General features: G+C 43.4%; 1 protein-coding gene across 2 annotated transcripts in view; it reads left to right on the top strand.

Moving 5' to 3' along the window:
* PTDSS1 (phosphatidylserine synthase 1) overlaps positions 1 to 12,337 on the top strand; it is a 71,408-nt gene extending 59,071 nt beyond the window's left edge. The window contains exons 11-13 of one of the 2 annotated variants that reach the window (XM_081071145.1): positions 6,677 to 6,745; positions 7,475 to 7,544; positions 9,470 to 12,337. In XM_081071145.1, coding sequence (XP_080927271.1) covers positions 6,677 to 6,745; positions 7,475 to 7,544; positions 9,470 to 9,579 — 249 coding nt within the window. In that variant the 3' untranslated portion in view covers positions 9,580 to 12,337. The remainder of the gene's footprint in view (positions 1 to 6,676; positions 6,746 to 7,474; positions 7,545 to 9,469) is intronic. The other variant, XM_081071146.1, reaches the window with a different exon arrangement.
* Positions 12,338 to 15,155: the final 2,818 nt, after the last annotated feature.

Below are 15,155 nucleotides of genomic sequence, written 5' to 3'. Positions count from 1 at the left end.
TATTTTCTGTAAATTGGTAGCTGCATCTAGAGACTTAATCAGATTCAGGTCTATTTTTTTTTTTTTTTGGCAAGATTAACCTTTGTATTTTTAAAGTGTTTTTTATTGCTTTTCACAATGCCTATTTTTAGAGTTATTGTTAGGAACTCTAACTGTACCAGGGCACCTTGAGCCTTTTCTGCCCTGTTTTATCTTGAACAGTAAAAGGGAATAATGATTTCCTTTGTACTTAAACTCCAGCGTTAATGCTCAAATGTATTTTTTTTTTCTTTTTTTTTGGCCTGGTGAGACTAGACGTAAGGGTTGGTTAGGGGAGTATGTCAGATGTGTCTGGAGATTTTAACCAACTGCTTCTCACATTGCTATCTGGCATGTGCCCCTTAGGTATGTGAACTGTAGTTTTAACTACTGCCTCAGCTGGTGCCAGAGGGGACACTGAGAGGTGGAGGCAGGCGGGACTACTGGGACATGGGCAGGTGCCCTTCTCACAACAACCCATAGCAGGCTCCCAACCATCTGTGCACAGCTTCCATCTGGGGCATCAGTGGCCAGAGCAGTCTTCTCAAGGCCATGTCAAAGAAGCCCTCTCTTGTCATTCCACCTGCAGGAACACAGCCAGTCTCTCTTTAAGTTTTAAATACTTTCTGTTTTACTTATTTGACACTTAGCATACGCCTTCTTATGTTGGTGATTTTTGATTTGCCTTTATATCTGTGTGATTATAACCTCACTAAGGACATGAACCACATCTTGTCCTCCCATCAAGCTCTCCTTCAGTCACCATGGTCCTTTGTACATGTGGTATTCCTTCACACAACATTTTCTGAGTGCTCTTCAAATTTACACCTGATACTGTACCCCCCACATATAGATGATGGTGATGATAAGATTTATTAATACTTACGATGTGCTAGACACTGTTCTAAGCCCTTCTCGTGAATTGCACATTTAATCTTTACACTTTGCAGGGAGGTACTTTATTAGCCTTCTTTCATCGATGAATAAATAAAGGCGCAGAGAGGTTCACTAACTTGCCCCCTGTTACAAAAAGAGTTAAGTGGCAGAGGCAGGGTTCAAACCCAAATAGTATGGCTAGAGAGCTCCTCCTCCCCTTCCAAGGGTGCCCCCTCCAAGGGTCTCCACATCTAGGTAGGAATTATACATGCAAAAGAATGATATTAATATGTGGTAAGGATTAAGGATGCGTCCATAGAACTGAAGGAGTACTGGAGAGAGCACCAGATGAGATGGGGAATTGGTGAGGGCTTCCTGGAGGTAATGAGTGAAGAGGACTTTGAATGGTCACAGTGATGGCTCTCTCATCCGTCAGGTGCCCCAGCTAAAAACCTGGGAGGCTGTTTACTGTCTTCTGTCACTCTTCAACTCAGCGGATCCTTAGGTTTTAGTCATTCGAACATTTAGCCCGCTCCACCCTCGTCTCCATTCTCACTGCCTTTGCAGCTGTCTAGACACCTATTTTCTCTCCATCTTGCCCTTCAGATCCACTTTCTACACTGCTACCAAAACGATCTTCCAGGATTCAGATCCGAATCTCTTTTCCCTTAGAATCATTCCCTCATTGTTCGCTTGAGAGAGCCCAATAATACAATATTTTTCCTCACTGAAGTTCCAAGTAATTAAGACATAGGCAGGGTGGAAGGTGCTTTTGGAGATAAGAATAGCGTCTTTATTACTGAGAATCCACATTGTTCAATATCAGCTTTAGATGCATGGCAATGAGAGGCATCTGAATAGTGAACCCCAGAATTTGACACACTCTCCAGCCCCAGGAAGCAGTCCTTCCCACATTGTTCTGGTGGCCTAACACCTGGACAGAAAGACAGGAAATGCCCAGCTTCCTTCTCGGATTCACCAGTCAGATAGCTCCTCCCCAGGGAAGGAGAGAGAGGTGGGGAGAAGCTGGAGTATTATACCAGGAAAGCTCCTCCCTGTAGAAAGAAATACCAAGAAGGATCCCCACCACAAAACCTACCAGCTGAAATAGGAAAGCTTGCGTGTGTGGTTAGGTCCACCATTATCTGGATCATTCATCATACCCATTCATGTGTATTCTACTCAGCTACCTCAGATTCCTTAGTTACCTCAACAAGTCATCCTTCCAGACTTATCTTGCCGTCACCCATGATGCGTCTTTTACCTGATCTGAATGCTTTCTCCTCTTCCTCTAACTAGTGAATCTTATGCCAAGACCAGACTTAAATTCATGCCCTCTATGACCTGCAAGGCAGACTAGAGACCAGTAGCACTTGGTACATATTTCTTTGAGTTCTAATTTGAGTGTAATGTAATTTGCAGTGTTTATATCTGTCTCCTCAACATTACATTCTTGTTCACAAAGAATAAGTTTTCATTGTCTTTTTGTCCCCACTGACTATAGCACAGTACCTGATACATAGGAAACACCTCACAAACACATGGAGAATAAATGAATGAATTTGAAAGACAGAGACCAGGAGATGTACAGGCAGGGGAAGGAACACACATGTGCAAAGACATGAAGCTGTGCCAGTGCCTAACGTTCTCGGGAAGATGGCTCCATGTTTGGGGAGCGAAAGTGAGGAGAGCGAGTTGGAGGTGGAGAGGACAGGGGACATCTGTAGTTAGCACTGTAGTTAGCAAGATCCCAAGATTTTTCAGTGGGAAACACTGTGGGTAGGGGGAGAGTCTAGAGGGATTGGAGGAAGAGTTCAGTCTGAGGGTGTTGTAGTGACAAATAACTGAAGCTAAACCAAGGTAGTGGCCTTAAAGATGCAGAGAAAAGGCTGGATTTGAGAGGTCAGTTCCACAGGACGCCATCCCCTGTGAGAGCTTGGAAGGGACTTGAGCATGACTCCAGGGTGTCTAGTTTGTGTCTTGGAATGGCTATCGGAGATGGTAACAGAATGGTGGATATAAGAAGCCCCATGAAAGTAGATGAATTTGGTTTGAGGCATTGAGGTTTGAGGGACCCTTAGAACTTACAGATGAAGATGTCCTGTATCATTGGAAATTCTAGTCTGTCCAGTAACACTGGATAGACTCAGTTGGCGGTGGAGATGAAAGATTTGGGGCCATGGGTGTGTCAAGCATTGCTAGAGCCATTGGATTAGTCTGGGGACAGGGTTGGGAAGAGAAGCTGGTTGAGGATGGAATTCTGCATAGCAGCCACTTAGAGGCCAGGCCAGTCTGAAAACCAGCTCCTGGAGAGCAGGGTTTTGACGACAAGCAGAATTCCCCAATTGGTGTACCAATGATGAGTGCCATGGAGGGGGACCTGGCCCGAAATGAGGCCATTGGCTGGGATAAAGAGGGGTCCCCGCTGCCTTGCACATTTACCAGTTGAAGAAGAAGAATACAAACAAGGTGCCAGTGCTTTTTCACATTTGTGGTCTTCATTAAAGATGAAGATTGACCTCAAATTCAGGAGTGAAGCAGATGTCATTCAGTAAGGGAATGTTAAGCTACACCATGCCTCCCACAACACTCAGAGACAAATCCCCTAATTATTCTCCTGGTTCAGTAAAAGAACATATCTGGAACTTGAGATAATTTCGGAAGTAAAGATCCGCATGATAGTTAATAAGCTTCTCCAACAGCAGTTGTCTGATCAGACTTGGTAAATTTGAATTCTCATTATGATGTGGGAGCCAAGCCAGTTTTACCCGCTCATTGCCGACACCCATGCTTGTGTACTGCCTTGGTTCTCATCCCACATGTTTTCTTTCACTTTCCCTTTTTCATCCCTTTCGTTAAACACAATCTGTACAATTGCTATTTTAAATCCAGGCCTTGACATTTTAAATGGGTACTTGCCTAAATTTCCACAGGTGTGATTACAAACCCCAATTACAAGTTTTTGTCTCCTGGGACAAGTATGAAATGGATCTTTTGTACCCAGGTGAAGTAGTAGATTTGGCAGCCACAGCAGGCCCTTTGAGTGGTGGCTGTGATGATAAGCTTACCACCTGCTGGTGTCGGTCTGACCCCTGGGACCCTGCAGAGCTGTCTGCCTGGCTGCCCTGGCCTGCCCTCCCAGGGGTGGGGCTGGGAAAGAAAGAGGAAGAGCCCCATTCACCTGCCCTGTGGTGGGCAGAATTCACTATGACAGCTATCCCGGCCCTCACTGCTCCATGGTCTATTGGAGTGACCACTCTGGCCAGCCTACCCACCCCCACTGCACAGCCACTGACTGGCCTAAGGAGGTAGAACCCGTCCTCCCCAACATCCCCGTCCTGTGAAACCTAGGATGGCCTGTTTTGCTCTTTGTAAAGGACCTAACATATATATATATATATATATATAGGCTAACACACTGCAAATTCTAATGTATCCCATTTTTTCCATGCCATGAAAATGGTACATTTAGTGGGTAGTGTATGTTAGAAATCTGAGCATGTACCAGAGTATGGTAAAGGTTAGAAGTAGTTTTCATTTTATAATTTTAATATATTCATTGCCTAATTTTTTGATGGGGGTGTGTGTGAGCTTCTTTTTCTTTAAATTTTAAAGCTATTCTGACTTCATTGGTCAGAATAGCAGCATGGTGGAGAGAGAACATGAAACACAGAGGCTCACTAGTTCATTTTATAGTAAGTCCATATAGAAGAAGGCCAGCGGGAGCACTCGGACTCTTCTTTTTTGACACTTAAGACGATGCTATGCCCCAGCCGACACTTAGTTAATGTCGTTGACCTAAAGGAATTTGGCCAGAGCTAGACTACCAGCCATGTGCTGAGAATTCCCAGCCCTGTCTTCCCTTCAGCCACGGTGCCCCCCTGCAGACTGGGGGCCGTGCAGAGCAGATGAGCCTACTGGCTGTTCCTGTGATGCTTTTCTTTCTTCGGGACTGGATGAGTGGATAGATGAATGGATAGAGATGTGAAGATATATAGACATAAAGTCAATATTTATCTCGATAGCCATCCCTAAACCTTGTATGCAGGGACATCCAAAGACCTGTGTTCTGGTTCCAGTTTTGCCACATACTAGCTGTGTGTCCTTGACAGGGCCATTTTCATTCCTGTGAAATGGTGGGAGTTGAAATTAATGATCTCTGTGGTGATCTGTTTAGATCTAAAGTTATGATTCTTAGAAAGAATGAGAATTATTTCCTCGAGAAGATAAGGTTCCACTGTGATTTCACACTTCTTCCCACAGTGGAGGCAAGGTGATAGATCCTCAACAGGAAATACAGTGGAAGAGGTGGAGGTTAGCGAGGATGGTGTTGTGTAAGAAGCTTCCTAAAGCAAAGCATTCTGAAGAAATTCAGTCATTTTGTTTTGGATGAGTCACCTACAGTCAGGAAGGTAAGGCCTAGCTGAAGGACCTTGCCGAGAGTTATCTGTCCTCACTACTGTCACACGCTCTCCCTCCCTTCTTTACTAGTCAGTGTGGGCATCCAGGAACTTTTCCCCTGACACGTTTTTAGACTTTGGGTTCTTCTAGAGCAGGGGTGTGGGTGTCCAAACTTTTTTCAATGTTTTTTACCAAGGGCCATATGCGGTAAAATACCCAAACAGCCGGGCCACTCACTCGAGGTGAAGTACATATTGCCTCACCTGGTTTATTTAAGTAAACTAAATATATTTTTGGAATTTGCTGCGGGCCAGTTAACAATGGATCGTGGACCGCAGTTGGCCTGCAGGCTGCAGTTTTGACACCCCTGTTCTAGAGGCTGTTCTTCCCTCAAATTAGAGTGTAATTTAGGGCAGGGGTGTTCAAACTGCGGCCCATGGGCCAACTGCGGCCCGTGATCCATTGTCAATTGGCCCAAAGCAAATTCCAAAAATATATTTAGTTTACTTAAATAAACCAGGTGAGGCAATATGTACTTCACCTCGAGTGAGTGGCCCGGCTGTTTGTGTATTTTACCGCATATGGCCCTTGGTGAAAACTATTGAAAAAAGTTTGGACACCCCTGATTTAGGGTGTAATGCAGGGCAGGTAGGAATGGTAGGGGGGAAGTAGAGGTTATCCCTGCCTCTGGGTTCCCATGGATCACGTCCTTCTCATTTTACTCAGGGACTTACATAGCATTTTTATTTTCTCTTTATTTTCTTATCTACTTAAACAAGAAAAACAAAAGCAACCAGAACTGGGGTCAGGGTGGGGTTCACTGAGACTGAAAAGCAGTAAAATAGTGCAAAACCAGGGGCAGTAGTGTCCTGCTGTGTTCTGCCACTGACACAGTGGGTATTTGTCTTGAATGCCCTCTAGCCTCACTGACTCAGACTGAATGAATCTGCTTTTTCATTCAGAAATCCTCTTCCTCACAGAAGCTGACAAACTGTCCTTATAACTCTCCCCAGTGATGGGGGAAGAGGATGGGCCACGAAACCAGAACCACAGTAGACAATCCTCTTGAGCAGAATCTCCAGAACCATTCAGAAAATGCATCCCACTTGTCCCACTTCTAACCATGATCTTGCATTCTGATAGAGTCACAAGTAGTAACTGCGGTCTCATCAACTCTTGTCAAAAGTTTTGGGGATGTTCCCCTCACTCCTAGCCTGGGGTTCATCTCCACCACATCCAGCCATTTTTTAACTGGTGTCCTAGGACAGATAGCAGAAATGCATCGAGCCATCTCGTGTGAATTCCCATTGAGACCCTGAAGTTCTGCAAAATGGAATTTGTGCAACGTCATTTATAAAATGTGCTTGTTTTTCTCTTCCAGGCTTTCACCACCTTCCTGTGTCTGTACGGCATGGTGTGGTACGCAGAGCACTATGGTCATCGAGAAAAGGTACAAGAGGGAAGGCAGAGATGGCCTTTGTTTAAAGTAACCCTTCCAGCTTGGAGCTTTAACCGAGAGCATGTTTGCATGAGAATATGGTGTGGCCGGTTCATGAGAGTGGGCTTCAGTCTTGCCATGTAGAAACTTCACCAGTTTAGAATTCATTCCCTATCCATGGATGTCCATGCTTATGACTGCCCTGTTCAGTAGGTCACTATATTTATCCTCTTTTTTTAAGAGGTTTAAAACATAATTATTTATTTGAAACAAAACTTGTGGGGAGAGCCCTGGACCAGTTTTTGGAAGGCTGAGTCTTATTCCTGGCCCTTCCACTTTGTGCAGACCTTTTCCTATGCCCCATCCGGCCTGGGGCCCCAATTAAAAAATGCCTTCCCTGACCACTTCGTGGTAGATATGAGTATTAAAGTAGAGAATAGATGTGTATAGGCTTAAAACGCTACAGCAGTCTTGTCCACTGTAATTTTTTAAGTAAAAAGAACAGCTTTCGTCCTTAAAATCAATGCCTTGAGTCTAAGGATCTAAAGTGCTTTCTAGATTTATCATCTGGGAGATAGCCTTGGTTTTATAGCTGAGAAACATGAGTACCGGGAGGTTCTGTTACTTGGTGGTGGTGATCCCCAGACTGGGAAGGGCAGGACAGAGCATCTCCCTTGTTTGCCTGCTACCCCTCCTGGGGCGTACTTGAAATTCTGTTTCTAAGCCTGCCTCTCTCCCTAGACCTACTCAGAATGTGAAGACGGCGCCTACAGTCCAGATATCTCCTGGCCTCACAGGAAAGGTACAAAAGGTATCTCTCTCTTATTTATTGTTTAAAACTTTACTGGGTCCTCTCCCTTCTGAGGCCCAGTCAGGAGATTTAAAATCAATATTTCTCCTCTGTATCTTGATAAATGTATGTTCTAAAGGGTCTCAAACCTACTCATCACGTGACTCCTGTTATTATTAAGAAACATGCAAAGTGCTTGCAGAATCTGCCCAAAGAAACTTTCTTCATAAGTAGAGGCACCATGTAGTTCTGCCATTTCTGAGACAGGAAGATGTAAGGAGGCCCACATGTCTCAAGCACCCTGATGGGAGTGTTCTCTCTCTCTTGGCTTTTATCATGAGTGAAAGGGGTTAGGAAGAATTGTGTACCAGGATGAAAAGCCTTTCAAAGAGGTGGATTGATTTAATCACATTTATTCACCAGCGTAAGGGATTTCAATCCCTCTCTCCAACGGAGGAGCATTTTAGAAAGATTTGGGGCCACCTGTTTTTTTTTAAAGAATTAGGCACATGGAATAACAACACTGAGAAGGCTCCACTGGACAGCAATTTCTTGCCTATTCTTAATGAGCTGATTGGAAGGCTTGACTAAAGGGAGAGAATTATGAATGCTAGAGACCATGAATTTTAGCTCACAGGATTGCTCAGAAGAACAGTGGGCCTAGGGAGAGGAAAACATTACTGTCGTAATTGCTCTTCTGAATTTTTTTGGGGTCAAGCTTCTTAGAGCTCTACCTGGGAAAATACTAGTGTACACTCTGCTGAGTTGCCATTCACACCTTTTTTAGATGGTTTCTCCTGAGTCAAGGAGTATATCAACAATCTGTTTTGGAATGCTGATAGAAGTGGGCAGAGGGGTTCCCCAGAGCTCCCTGATTCGCAACCATCCCCTTACATATCAGTCCTTGATGTTTCTGGGCACTTCTCCATTGAAAAGACTAAAAGAAGTAAGCAGTGTAGAGATATATTTCAATGAAAGGTAGATACACGAGTAAAAAGAACAAAAAAGAAAGAAAAAAATCTTTAGAGTGGTAAAAGAATCTCTTGGTGGAATAAGCCAAATGCCACTTATATTGGAGACCAAAACTCTGAGAACTTTTTTTAGTGGCTATCTTGGGTAGAAATTTCCTCTGGAACTGGGGCTGGATCTGAGCCCTGGGGCAAACAAAGTCTTGGCTTGACTGCTAGGCCAGGGGTTGGCCATGTACTTAAGAGCAGAGATAACCCAAGCTTTCCACACCTCTACCTGAAATGCCCACCCATCCCCCAGCTCCCCTGACCCCACCCTCCACCTGGCTGATGCCTACTGATTGCTCAGCTGATGCAGAAGTCTTTTTCTGAGTTCCCAGACAAATAATATAGTGTGACAAATGATGTTGTCCCTGTAGACTGAATATCTTGAAGGCATGTGGCATCTTCAGTGTGTGCTCCAACGCTCTCATGAACAGCCAGGACCTGATTTGTAAAAGTGACCTCCAGATCAAATCATGGAGGGCATGTGATAGCTTTAATTTTGTAAAGTCAGGAATCTTCCAATTCAGGGATTTGGAAACGGGTATGTAGCAGGTCAAGGTTGGAACAGGAAATGCATTCTTTGGTTGACACCCATGTGCTTTACGTTTTAATTGCCCCTCCTTTGTGCTTTGATTTCATTTGTACACTAACTTTGGTTCCCATCACCATGACCATGATGCACCCTACACAGTATGAATATAAAAATTCTTCAGGACCCCCACAGACTGTGTGGAGCCATTAACTTGCATACCCAGGCACTGGCTGTTTGTCTTAATTTATTAACGAGGTCACTAGATGGCGCACGAGTATCAGTGGAAGAGCCTACACTTTGCGGGCAGGCCTAGGGAGGCTGGGCAGGGAGATCTACAAATCTGAGTGAGCCTGGGAACCCCTCAGCCCATGGTGATTGTGTGTTCTGATTCCGTTGTCCAGGTTCTGAGGACAACCCATCCAAGCATCCAGGCAACAACGAAAGCCATTCTTCCAGAAGAAGAAATCGACATTCCAAGTCAAAAGTCACCAATGGAGTTGGAAAGAAATGAAAGACCTGGTTAATCAAAGATGTTCCAGAGAGTGCCTAGAACTGAGAGGGAAATGGAATCATTTGGACCTACCTGCTAGAAGTTTAAAACATACAGTGCAAACAGGAAGAGGAGAGGGGACTTTGGGGGTGTCATTATTTGAGGGTGTAAGTCTTGTTTCCCACAGACACGGCCACATCAGGCAGACTACTGCCTGGGGTTCTTCACCAATGTGGGGTCTGTTCTAAAGTCAGCACTTGGCATGCGGTCACCAGTAACAGTACAGTGTGTTCAAAGGAAAAGGTAGCTATTTACTCACAGTTGCCAAGAGCAGCTTTGTGCTTGTGTGTGTTGTGGGTACCTGTTAAACATCTCCATTTGGACAGGGCATTAACCGTATAGTTAATGTACTGTTCACCAGATCTGTTTTTTATGATTTTGCCTTTCCATTTAATTGGTTTATGTTTAGGCTGCTTTTCTGTCTTTTATTTCATTGTTGTTATTTGTTTTTAAGTTAGGGTGCTTAAAAGCCTTCAAAAACCCTTTCTTCTAGAAAAACAAAGGGGAGAGCTTTTGTGTTACTGATTAGCAAACCTCACACCCTTTTTAGGACCTTAAACTACATAGCAGATGTAAACCAGTCTGAGGAAAGGTTAGCTACCCACATAGGATCCTGGGCTTCAGATCAGAACCGTTTTTTGTACCATTCCGAATGTCACTGTCCAGGCTTATCCACACACAGTGCACAGACGTGAACCTGCTCGAGAGGCAGTGCACACCGCGGCTTTTCCTCCAGCCAGGTGCCTTTTACATTTTGTGTTCCTTCCATGATGTGTTGCTGACATCGTCTTTTAATCCCATGTGAGGTGCTGGTGAGTATTACCTTTCATCCATGCCATGCTCTAGAATGTTTACTTGATAGTTTTATCACTTTTGATGGCTCCCTGTTTTAAATAAAACAATTCACATTAAAGCCCATCAAAGATCTGTCTGTAAAATGCTCATTTCTCTACATCCTACTGATATTTTCCACTGCTGGTAAGTAATCACTGTACTTTTCAAGTGACTTTAGGGTGGTACTGTGAGTGAATGTGTATGTGTTTTATATAGTGAAAAGAAAAAAAAATGTGTATTTCAGAGTTCTTAGCAATACATATGTCCTGTTTCCTAACCTTCCCAAGTGATCAATAGGAAATGAACAAGACAGTCATCTTTTTTTTTTTTTTTAAGTATGGTAATGGTTACATCAACCTAGTTGGATTCTTTCCTCCAACAAGTGGCTGGTACCCATCTGATTGGCTTATAGATATAAACTTACTGAAAGCAATCCTTTTGCTCGCTCATTTCACAGAACACAAAAGTTTTGATGTTTTTTTCTCCCTTTAAGGAAATCATTAACCATACAAATGTCATGTTTTTCTTTTTCTACAAAAGAATTCCAGGGTGAAGGGGTTAAATAAATCATACAAGCCAGGGTCACATCCTGTGTACTGGGTCTCTGGCAGTCACTTGGCTGAGAGCCTCACAGACTTGCTCCAGCAGCTGACTTGCTAGTGTGTTGTTGCTAGCGCCATCTAGAAGGATCTGCAATCGTCAGCTAGCACAGTGACTAAGGGAGCAGACTGAGGGGCCACAGTTCTGAGCTTTCACATGCTCTGTGTGCAAGCAGCAGCCCCATCCTTCCTTCTCATGGAAGCACTGGAGAGAGGCAAAGTGGTGCTTGTTTCATAAACCCACTGTACTTTTATAACCCATCAAAGAGGCCTTTTGAAAACATAGGCACAGTGTAAACATTGTTAATTTGAAAGTAGGTGAGTTTGGTTTGTTTCTCCCTGCATTTTGCTTTTGTGAGTACTGAGTGCTTGTGTATCTCCTATACATGTCTGCCTCAACTCATTCTTCATGCCTGGGCCACATCTGTGAGTGTTTCCAAGTTCATTTTCTGGGAGAGTTGGGTCTACCACTTTAAAACCACTCTGAGTAATAGCTTGGTCTAACTGATGAAGCACGGTCCCTTTCTCCCAGGCCAGCGGAGAGGGAGGCACCTGTTTAGCATGTGGTGACTGACTTTCCTGTGCCAGACAGAAAAAGCAAAGTGCACATGAGACTATTTTTCTTCTGTGGCTTTGTATGAAATGGCCAGGAAAGTTCTCAGATACTTTCCATGCCCCTTTTTTGGAGTTTAGACTTTCTTTTTTCCTTTTAGTAAGAACTCTTGACTACGGTGGTTACAAAACCAGCACTTTCCATGACTGGCCAGACCCATAGCTGCCATTCCTCCTAGAAACTATACTGCTGAGTTCGGCTTACTTTTCCCACCCATTTCTATGGAAATGGACCTCATTTTGATAGAAATAGAATGAATGCATATTTCAGATTCCTCATTTAACACTGGAAATTGCTCATTTGCAAATTATCTCACATCCATCATTCATTACAAACTGCCCTCTTAAAAGACACCATTATTTTGGAGGTAATACATGAAGAATGATTTATGTATTTTTCTCCTTAAGTAGCATTATAGTGAGATACTTTCCCCTTTTTGTCATTCTTGGTCTTTCTATGGTCTCTCCCTGCTTTCTGTGTCTGTTTTCAGCATTTGTAAAAGCCTTGCCCAAAATGTTCCCACAGCAATGCTGGGACATTTCATTGACCCATGAAGCATTTTGATGATACAAGACATCTTGTAAATGCCAGTTTTATTCTCACTAGGACAGCTTCTATGGTGAGCTCATGAGTAAAGTACTCATCCAGGAGAAATTAAATAAAATTATTTACCAAACGCATCGGGTTCGGACCTATTGGTCTTCCCCCCGAAGCTACTGCATGGCGTCTCTTAAGTGACACTTCTTGTCAAGGCTCAGACTTTGTGTTGGACCCTGTTGTTTTGTTTGTAGTAGTGCACTTGGTCAGGCCCTTACAGGAAAGGTTGGTCACAGAAAGGGAGGCCAGGCACAGGGTAGAAAAGAAAAAATCAGATTATTGGAAACCAGACAGGTGAGCACTTCAAAAACGGGATTTAACTTGTATGCTCTTTAAATTCTGCTCAATGACTGCTGCAAAATTCCTGGTCCCACCATGGTGTTCACCAGGTAGGCTTCGTGTATTGCTTTGTTATGAAAACAAGTGATCCCTCAGGTATGCTATTGGAATCTTCATTTCTTGTTTATATAATTTTTTGTTTATATGATGTGTATTTCTTGTTTATATGATTGAAATCAAGATGTAAGGAGAGCCAAAACTTCTCTTTATCAGTATTTCATTTGCACATCCATCTATTTCCTTCGTGTGTGTGCATCGCAAGGGTTAGATGTGAGATTTGATTCTTTGCAGGGGTCAGGATTAGGAATACAGGGATCAGGATTAGTAATGGCTAAGACAGATACACAGCACGGTCTTGTTGCCAGCCCATAATAATTAAATTATTATGTTTCCCTTCACATTTTAATCTAAACCTGATGCTACAACTATTACAGGTGAAGGTTGCAGAATTTTTTTTTAAACATATATTGTGACAAAGGACTTTTTTTTTTTTAAGTTTTCTTTTTATTTATTTTTTTATTTTTATTTTTGTATTGGGGAAAGGGAACAGGACTTTATTGGAGAACTGTGTACTACTTCCAGGACTTTTTTCCAAGTCAAGTTGTTGTCCTTTCAATCTTAGTTGTGGAGGGTGCAGCTCAGCTCCAGGTCCAGTTGTCATTGCTAGTTGCAGGGGGTGCATCCCACCATCCCTTGCGGGGCTCGAGGAATCGAACCGGAACCTTGTGGTTGAGAGCCCACTGGCCCATGTGGGAATCGAACCAGCATCCTTCGGAGTCAGGAGCATGGAGCTCCAACCGCCTGAGCCATCGGGGCCGGCCCCAGAAATTTTTTAATTGAACGTTCATAATATCTTTGATGCAGTAAGTACTTACGACTTTTTTATTTTGCTATCTTCCATGAATTTAAAGGAATTATTTATCGATGTTTACCAAAGAAGGGGAAAAATAGTTGGACATGAATTTTTTTTTATTTTGTGGGAATGCTGTATTGTAAAAATCTTCTTTGTCTCTTAGGTTTACTAAAGACTGTCTTTAATCCATTTCAGAAATTCATCTGTGACGTTCCCTACCCTGACATTCCCTTTCTTGCCTCTGTTGGGTGGATTTTGAAGCTGTCTATCCTATGAGAAGATGTTTGTTGTCACAGTCTAACACTGTCAAAGATTTTCTACAGGTCCAGGTAGCTCCAAGTCCTCACAGATGTAGTTTATACATTTTGATGCTCAGTTTAAAACTGGTCTCTTTACAGCATACCTGGCTGGCTGGAGGGGTGGGTGACAGGCAAGCTTCCTGCTCGCAGTGCCAGTGAAAGGGACTCCTAACCCCTCAGTCCTCTTGGAGTAGGGAGTAGGGAGACTGGTGTTGGCAAATCTATCTCCTTCTTATAAACCCAGTGAGGACAGGAACATCATTCAGAAAATAAATTTGCCTGAAAGTTTTGCTTTCACAGCTCATGCAACCAACTACCCAACCTCCTTAGCCATTCTGGGCTCATGCTTGAACTTTATATGCCCCAGGTAGTAATTATTTTATATTTGTTATTGGAGTGCTTTGAAAACATCACACTCTGAGGGCCTGCAAATTGTGGACATGATAATGCCCAGTGATGGCAGGAAGGTTTTCTTAGAGCTGCCTTGCCACCTGCCCCTCCACATAGTCTTCCCAGGGCCTCAGATACCAATGTTCTACATAGGGTGTGGCCCCTCTGGATGCTGAATAAAAGGGACTCGTAGCTCTACAAACCAGAGGAAATGAGGTTTGTTTGCCTTTAAAAAATAGAAAAAATTTGGAACTAAAAAGCCAAAATACTGCATTTTCTTGTCTAACGTATACGCACAATAGCCTTAATTATGGTGTTGAATTGCAGGCAGGGTTTATGTAACGATCTATACTGGAAAACCTGGATGATAAACCTAACTATTCCCATTCCCCTGACAAAGAGCTATTTTGTCTCATTCCTTTCAATCTGACTGTATACATCGTGGAGTTATTAGGTACTGTATTTTATAGGTGCAACCTGGGAAAGTTTTAAGAAACGTCTCTAGCTTTCAAAATGTTTAAAATCCTCTGCCTTCTCAGAGTGGATGAAATCCAGACCAGGAGCATGGGGATGAGTTCATGAGGGACACTGCTAACAAATCTTCCAGACAACGCCTTTAGAAGCACTGGGAACCTTCGAAAGAGCTCTGGTTGGGGCTCTTGGAACCCCACTCCCTCCCGAGTCTTCCTAGTGGCTACATTAGCACTCAGCTGACTTTGCTACAGAGATTTCCAGAGTGGCATTTCCATTTCCAGGGGAAAGGGCATCCCTGACCCCATCTCCGCACCATGTATTCAGCACCAAATGTGTGTTCTTAAATCATGTGATTTGCTGTGTTATCCCCATTGTCCGCATGTCTTGAGACTTAGGGAGAGTTAAGTACTTGAACAAGAGAACACAGCCATTAGGGGATGTCAGATCAACCCAGAGCCTAATGCTCTCTCCAACATTCCAGGCTCCTTGTTTTGATTCTTGTGCATGTCTTATGCCCCTTTACTAAACCAGTGCCTCCA

Source organism: Rhinolophus hipposideros (genome assembly GCF_964194185.1).
Source record: "Rhinolophus hipposideros genome assembly, chromosome: 13".
NCBI lineage: Eukaryota > Metazoa > Chordata > Mammalia > Chiroptera > Rhinolophidae > Rhinolophus > Rhinolophus hipposideros.
Note: the sequence above shows the minus strand (reverse complement) of the source record. Positions and strands in the feature narration are given on the sequence as shown.